We start from the raw sequence: 8,569 nt of genomic DNA, 5'->3' as shown, positions 1-8,569 counted from the left end.
GCCCCGCCCCCCGTTTGCCAGAGCAAGCAATCAAAGCTGAGAGTCCCTTTCAGAGAAGTGAAGCCAAGCTCCAAGAACGATTCTCAGGATAGCAAAGCTGCAAAGAAGACTCTGAGACGAGTTGTCTGGAAGAGGTTTATGTCAATGAGGCACCTGGGCATACTGCCGGCTGGGCAGTATGCTCCAGGTCCCCAGCTTTTGTGAGCTGTCACCTGCGGGCTTTGGTGATGCAGCTGTTTTTGAATCATTTCTGCTCCAGTAAGTAATCCCCCACCCATATTCCTTTAAGTAACCCTAGTAAAGCTCGTTGGTTCACCAAGTTGGACATTGGTGGTGTTTGTACTTGGATCTGTTGTGGGTTCCCAATCTGGGGTAAATAGACATGTATGTTTGGTCTCCTCAGGAGTAGTTTCGTCACACAAGTCCATACTCATGCTCAATCGACTCTAGTTAAACTCAGCAAGCCCTAAGTTAAAAGAAGCACTTGCTGAAAGAACGACAGAGAAAAGAAGTCGCTGATAGACATTTTAAATGTTTACAGCCTATTAGAAACCTGTTAATCTTTAGGAATCCACGGCAGGGCCCATATTGCCACCTAGTGGTAATAATCTGAAACTGCAGTTGAACTTCTAAGTCAGAAACTATCTTTGTGCAGAGAATTTGTGGGAATTGCTTTTTCCTTTGGCTGCCTGCCCTTAAACTCCCCAGTCTTTTTGCCTCCGTTCCCCAAGTCTTGGGACTATAGTTTTCCACCAGCATGTTTGTCTTGCTTGTAGTACTTAGCACAATAGAGCAGGAGGTGACACACCTGGTTCTTGGGACACTTTTGTCTTCCAAGTGTTCCCAATCTGTACCCCCTGCCCCTCCCCCACCCGGCCAGACTTGTGCGACTGTCCCTTCTCAACTCTCTCATCCGCAGCCGGTTAGGAACAACATTTTAACTCTTTCGCTGCCTTAACACTTCACACCTCCTGTGAAACTTGACTCCTCCAGGAAGTTTGATCCGGGCTTCTGAGTGGCTCTGTGTCTCTCTCTTCCTCTAAGATATCTGTTAAGAACGTAGTCTCCTGAGGTCCTGCCCCTGCTCACCTGCCAGGACCCCTCACACCTCACATCTCACCTGTCAAAACGCTGGATGTCATATTTCAGTCTGCCTCAGTTCCAGTTTGCTTATGCTGACTCTGTCTCTACCTCCGTCTCTGTTTCCGTCTCTCTCCTTCACCTGCCTCTCATGTCTCATGTAGCCCACGTGGTTCTCACACTTGATGTGTAACCAAGGATGACCTTGAACTTCTGAACCTTCCACTTGTTATTACAGGTGTGACTAGCATACCCAATTTTGTGGGGTCCTTGGATGAAACCCAAGGCTTTCTGCATATGAGACAAGTACTCTAGCAGCCCAGGATGACAATCCAGGTCCTTAAGCTTCTTTCTTTCTTTTTTTTTGTTTTTTGTTTTGTTTGTTTTGTTTTTTTTTGTTTGTTTGTTTTTTTCAGGACAGGGTTTTTCTATATAGCTCTGGCTGTCCTGGAACTCACTCTATAGATCAGGCTGGCCTTGAATTCTGAGGTCTGTCTGCCTCTGCCTCCCAAGTGCTGGGATTAAAGGCATGCACCACCACTGCCTCGCTTTTTTTTTTTTTTTTTTTTTGAGACAAGACCTTACTACCCATAATCCAGTCTGACTTCAAACTTGCAGCGATCCTCCTACACCAACCTTCTATATGCTGAGAGTATGGGTGAGTGCTACGATGTTTGATTATGAAGGAAGCCCTTGCTACACATGGAAAAACACAGCACAGGCAAGTTACACTTAATCAAGACATCCATGAAGGTTTAGCTCCGCCTTTGAACTTTGTTTATTCAAGGATGGCAATTAGTAACTCAGTTGAGAAAATAGGCTTAAATGGACTTGGGAAGGAGTTCAGAGAAATCAAAACCTGTTTCCTGATTTTGGAAACGCCTGGGTATGCTCTGAAGAGAACTCAGTCCTCCTCAGTGTGTGTCCTAAGGCTGTAAAATGGTGTATGGAAGACTGAAAGTGGAGACTGGTGTCTTGCAGAGGTGAAAGATTGCAAAGGAAAAGGAAGTACAAATGTTTGTTCATGCAGATTTCTTCTCTTTTTTCTCTTTCTTTTTCTTTCCTTTTTGAGACAGGGTCTTACTATGTAGCCTTGGCTCACCTGGATTCACTGTATAGACCAGTGTGGCCTTGAACTCATAGAGCATTGCCTTCCATGAATGAACAGATTTCTTCAGTGCCATAGTCATCAGGGGTATGGCCGTATCTGTGGCTACCAGCTGTAGTAACTTGATTCATTTTCAAGGCATTGAGTGATCCAAGTCATGCTCCAAGGCAAAGATGCCCAAGGTTTTTAAAATATTGTTGCTGTTGTTTTATTTGTTTATTTATTTATTTTTGAGTGGACTGGAGAGATGGCTCAGTGGTTAAGGGCACTTGTTGCTCTTGCAGAGGACCTGGGTTCAGTTTCCAGCATCCACATAGTGATTTACAACTATCCTTAACTCAAATTCCATGAGATCTGATACCTTCTTTTGACCTCTGTGGACATCAGGGATGCATGATGGTGCCCAGCCAAAGATGCAGGTGAAATAATTGTACACACAAAATAAAAATAAAAATGAGGAAATTCAAAAAGGTTTTTAAAAAAAATAATGAGATAAAATTGAGAGATAGCACAGAGAGATAGAAGGAGGGAAGAAGGGAGAGAGAGGGAAAAAGGAGGAGGAGGAGGAGGAGGAGGAGGAGGAGGAGAGAGAGAGAGAGAGAGAGAGAGAGAGAGAGAGAGAGAGAGAGAGAGAGAGAATACATGTACAGGTTCCCTCCTTCTGCCATATGGGTTCTGGGGATTGAACAGAGGTCATAAGGCTTGGCAGCAAGCACCTTTACTTTAAGCCACCTCAACAGCTTTGATGATTAGTTTTTTTTTTAACGATTTATTTCTTTTATTTATGATACACTATAGCCGTCTTCAGACACACCAGAAGAGGGCATCAGGTCCCATTACAGATGTTTGTAAGTTACCATGTGGTTGCTGGGAATTGAATTCAGGACCTCTGGAAGAGTAGTCAGTGCTCTTAACTGCTGAGCCATCTCTCCAGCCCCCTGATAACTAGTTTTAATTGCCAGTTTGATACAACCTAGAGTCACCTAGGAAGAGTCGCAATGAGGAATTGTCCAGATTAGATCGGCCTATGAGCATATCTGTGGCAGATTATCTCCAATATGTTAACTGAGGTGAGAAGACCTGCCCTCTGTGGGTGACACTATCCCCTAGGCAGGAGATCCTGAACTGTATCAATGTAGAGAGGGGACTGAACACTTCTGGGCACACATGCATTCATTTTTCTCTTTGTTGATGAGGATATGATGAGTTGCTTCAAATTCCTGAGTTGGCTTCTCCACAGTGATGGACTGCAAGTGCTGTTTAGTAATTTCTTTCAAGATTACAAGCTTTCATCTTGGAGGGAAGCTTGTTAAGACACAGAATGTTTAAAAGGAGGTGAAGCAACAGGATGTTCTAAGGCAGTGGTTTTCAACCAGTTAATGCTGTGACCACTACAGCATAGTTTCTCATGCTGAAGTGACCCCATCATAAGTTATTTTTGTTGCTACTTCATCACTAATTTTGGTACTGTTATGAATCATAATGTAAATACCTGATATGCAGGATATCTGATATGCAACCATGTGAAAGGGCCATTGGACCCCTAAAGGAGTTGCTACCCATAGGTTTGGAACCGCTGGTCTATGGATATGTGAAGTATTCCATTCTGCAGGAGATCTCAGGAAGTAAACAACTCACTAGCTCCAGGAAGTCACCGAAATCAATCAGAGCCACTAGGCCCCACCCTTTCCAAGCAAATATGAGCCATAAAGATTGCCTAGGGACAGTCTCAGGCTAGCTGAACTTCCTGGAAGAATCATAGACCAACCTTGCTGCCAGGACAGGATCAGACTAGCTGAGATGACTGAAGTGGACACTATCCAGTCTACTGAGCTGCCTATAGGTTATGTAGTGGGCTCCAGGTATCCAACTTTCATGAGCTGTCACTCATGCTGCGGTGGTGGACTTCAGTAATAAAACTGTCTTTGAGTCATTTCTGCTCCTGTATGTAACCCCTTACCCATATTTATGTAAATAATACCAATAAAAATAATACCATATTTATGTAAATAATACCAACAAAATGCTTTTGTGCACTGGGTATTCAGATCCTGATTTCTATGTCCAGGTGTCTGGTTGCAGTCCTGAGGATGGCATGGTCAAGCATCTCGGGTCTCAGTGTTATGTAAAAATTGTTTTCCATCATCTTTGATTGGTTAGTAAATAGGCTGGGTGGAAAAGATAGGGTGGGACTTCCTCAGGGAGGTCCCAGAGGAGACAAGAATAGAGAAAGACCATGAGTAGAAGAAGGTATGGAGAGACCATGAGAAGATGCCATCAGCAGGTCACTATGGGAGTCTTCGTGAGGATACATGTGGACAGATTGCGCCAGGGCAAAAGTCAGATTGAAGGTAAAGGACCATGTGGCTGGGAAATAGGCAGTCTTAGGGGTTCAAATAGCTCAGAACCTGCTTAGCTTAGTGCTTGTAGCTTGCTAATAAAAATACCAGGTCTCTGTGTCATCTATTTGGGAGACAGACTGGGCTAGAGGGGGCATAGAAACGTCCTGCAGTTATTTGGACACAAAAGGGACACAAGATTTCAGTTCACTGAGCTGGACTTTGGTGGTATCCATCCTTTGACCTGCCGTTGGTTCCCTAGCTGAGGTGAGTAGATGTGTGTTCTCATCTTCCCAGGACTAGAGTCATACAACAGAGACCTGGAAAGATAGGTCTGACAAATCTCTTCTCTTTTGAAGTTGCTTTTGTTTGGGGTATTTTCTCACGGCTCCAGAAATGAAACTAGGACAACATCTTTGAGTGAATATGAAGATGTTCACATGAATCAAGTGTGTGGGGGCAGGATACATGATAAAATAAACTCACACTTCTGTAGCATCTGAGAGTTTAAGATGCCTTTCTGGGCTGTACTAGGCTTGAGGGAAATTGTGAGGGTTTACAGATTAATCAAGGAGGAGTTGGACAAGGCAAGGTGATTGATTTGATGTTGAGAGTGAACATGGCATCAAGTGTGTGGCATTCAAGCCTTCTGTGCCCATGCCTCTTCCTTGGATTCTTGCTGGTTGTTGTATAGCGGCCCTTGGAAGACCTTGTTGGTGACATTGACTTCTGAAGTTCAACTCTCTCATGTCAGGCAGAGAGGTAACTTACTGAGGCTGAGCTACAAGATTATTTTCAGCCTTTACTTTTCTTGTCTCATCCCACTGCACTGAGAGAGATTGGGATAGCCCCTTGTGTTCTATGAGGCAGAAGAAGGGGTCTCTGTCCTGTGGGGAGACTTCCACCTCCGCCCAGGAGAGGTAAGTGCCATTTCCATTGGGAAAAACACCTCTTTCTGGATCAGATGCCAGCTTCTTGCTGGCCCGGTTCCAGTGCAGACTAATTCCTTGTGGGTAGAAGCCATAGGCCAGACATCTGAATATTCTGTTTCTTCCTGGGGCCACACGGCTGGTGATGGTCACAGTGGGAGGATCTGTGAAGGTGTGCACATAGAGAGCTTAACATGGGCTTTTTCCTGCCATGCCTCTTCTATTCCTAACCCTCTGGATGACCATCTAGTCTGACTTCTCTAAGAGACTTTTGTGAAGTTCAGGAAGGGCTTTCCCTGTTGGGTCATATCGTATGTCTCTTACTCCAATGGCAAGTGATTGAGACAGGATTGGGGAGCTAGCTCAGTGGGTAAAGGGCTGGCTGCATAAACATGGTGATCTGAGTGTGAATCTCTAAAGCAAGTGTAAAAGTTCTATGCAGTTGTGTATGTCTCTATTCCCAGAGACAGGGAAATACATGGAAGCTGGCTGGTGGGCTAACCTGGTGTCTTAAACAAGGTGGAAGGTCAGTACCAATAGCTGAGGTTGTCTTCCAATTGCCATACATGCACCATCATACAAATATACCCTCATACATACATATATACATACATATACACATCATACATGTACACAAATACTAAAACAGAGACAGGATATATACATACACACATACATAACACATCATAAATACACACAGGTAACAAAACATAGAGATAGGATACATACATGCATACACACAGATAACAAAACATAGAGACAGGATACATACATAACATACATACATACATATATGCATACATACATCATACATACACACAGATAACAAAACATAAAGGCAGGATACAGACAAAATATATGCATACATACAAATATACAAACATCATACGTACACACAGATAACAAAACACAGACTATATAGCCCAGGATGGCCTTGAACTTGTGATATCCCTCCCCTGAGTGCTGGCATTTACTACTATGCCCAGATTTTGAGTGTCTTGAGTATGCTTCATAGCTCAGCCCACTGCTCCCTACTACCAGAACATCAGCTTAGCTCCTTGGCTCTGTCCTCAAAAGGCCTCACTCTATTGAGTAACTACTATGAAATTTGGAATCTGAACTATGGAAACTGAGGGCCAGCTGAAGCTAAGCCCCAGTTTATTTATTTATTTATTTTTTGTCCCTCCCACCTGATTTCTGAGACAGGGTTTAGCTGCCTGGTACTTGTCATGTAGGCTGGCCTTGAACTCATCACAATCCTCTAGCCTCAGCTTTCTGAGGGCTTGGATTACAGCATGTGCTGCAGAGTGGACGTTACTTAGGGAACCTTGCCATTGAGCCAGTTTTGTTCCTGACTTTTTTTTTTAAGTGCTGAGGATTGAATCCAGACTCCTGTACATGCCACAGTGCTCTACCGCTGAGCCATGCCCCCAGCCCCTCCCTGGGGGATTCTAGGCAGGGGCTCTACCACTGAGCCACGCCCACAGCCCCTCCTTGGGGGATTCTAGTCTGGGGCTCTACCGCTGAGTCACGCCCCCCAGCCCCTCCCTGGGGGATTCTAGGCAGGGGCTCTACTATTGAGATATCCCCCTGGCTTTTCTGGCCTAAATTTTTGATGAACGTCCCTTTGGCTCCTACGTCATGTGTTCAAAAGGAAAGACTCCTAGTATATGAAACTTGGAGGATGAAGGGACTAATAGGGATTGATGGGGCAACCTGCCATTGTCCCCTGTGCTGAGATGACCTTGGTTTTCAGTTTAGTACTTGCAGTAGATCAGAAAAGCAGTGTGTACCTGTTCGGTCCAGGTGAGATCTACTGTAGCTCAGGTACCTCTTCAGCATTTCAGGACACTCCTCCTCTAGGTATGCCTTGGCTCTCTGCACGTAGACCTTTTCCGCCTCCCACTTTAGCTTGGTGTTTGCAGCTGCTGGGTCTAAGGGGATCCAGGCTGGGATTTCTTTGTTGAATTCGATGAAATCCTCTCCATCGTAGGCATACCTCCAGACTGCTCCACTACTTCTGTTGTTTGTGATCTCACAACCAAACATTCCCTGAAAGGTGTGAGACCCTGAAGCCTCCCCGATCCCACAGGGAGTCAGTCAGATGGATGCCAACTCCAGCTGAGCGACTTTCAATTCCCGTATGCTTGGGACATCTAAACACTCAATTCTTTATCTTGGCAAACAGGTTGCTAGCCAGGCACACAGAAGAGGAGGAAACTACTTGGCTGGGTGTTGCAAGTCACTTGAGAGGGAACACATTCTTTATAGTTGGAGAATTTCATAAGTTGTGGATAGATTCCAAGTCTATTTCTAACAGGATCTTATGTAATAGCTTCAGATACTCTGGGTACGAAGGATGGCTTTGAACTTCTGACCCTCATGTCTTCATCTCCCTAGTGCTAGGATTATGGGTATGTGACACAGTACCCAGTTTTATGCAGTGCTGGGAACTGAACCCAAAACCTCTTGCACGCTAGGTAAGCTCTCAGATTTGAAACATTTTTACATCATCTTATCTAGTGAACTTTTGTGTTTTAGTGGATGGTGAATTCTTACGAATTGAACACACACTGGATTCTATTTCTAAGTTAAGTAGGAGTTATTTGTGATTTCTTATAGATTATCGGAATTCCTACTTGTCAGTTCTACATTCCATTCAAATCATTGCTCTATACATAACTGGGTCATTTCCCTCCTTTCAGTGGGTAGTATCTTATTTATTTATTTCTTTGTTTATGTTTGAGACAGGGTCACACTTTATAGCTCAGGCTGGCCTGGATCTCATTATGTAGCCCAGCTACCACAAACTCAGAGCAATCTTGTTTCAAGTTTCTGGATGCTGAAATTACTGATAAGCCACCTTTTTCCAAACCTGTTTGGTGTTTACTCCAAATCTCTAAAGATCTTCACCCCCCTGCCCAAGAACAATGAGGCTTGCACAAAGTAACCAACCTACCACAGGTCAGTCTGATTACAACACTGGATGTTTACTCTGTCCTGAGTGATGTTGGTGGCACGGGCTCTAAAATCTTTTAAGCTGTCTAGATTTAAATTCCAGATCTCTCCCTGGTTCACTCACCTGTTTTGTTGACTGAACTATGAAATATAGT

General features: G+C 44.2%; 1 protein-coding gene across 1 annotated transcript in view; it reads right to left on the bottom strand.

Annotated features, from left to right (window-relative positions):
* Positions 1-4,856: 4,856 nt before the first annotated feature.
* Positions 4,857-8,569, bottom strand: part of Azgp1 (alpha-2-glycoprotein 1, zinc-binding) — a 7,273-nt gene continuing 3,560 nt past the window's right edge. The window contains exons 3-4 of the mRNA XM_031342353.1: positions 7,250-7,525; positions 4,857-5,620 (exon numbers count right to left, since the gene is read on the bottom strand). Of these exons, the coding sequence (XP_031198213.1) occupies positions 5,295-5,620; positions 7,250-7,525 (602 nt within the window). The 3' untranslated portion in view covers positions 4,857-5,294. The remainder of the gene's footprint in view (positions 5,621-7,249; positions 7,526-8,569) is intronic.

Source organism: Mastomys coucha, unplaced genomic scaffold, assembly GCF_008632895.1.
Source record: "Mastomys coucha isolate ucsf_1 unplaced genomic scaffold, UCSF_Mcou_1 pScaffold22, whole genome shotgun sequence".
Taxonomy (NCBI): Eukaryota; Metazoa; Chordata; class Mammalia; order Rodentia; family Muridae; genus Mastomys; species Mastomys coucha.
The sequence above is the reverse complement of the archived record's forward strand: the minus strand, read 5'-3'. Positions and strand labels throughout refer to the sequence as shown.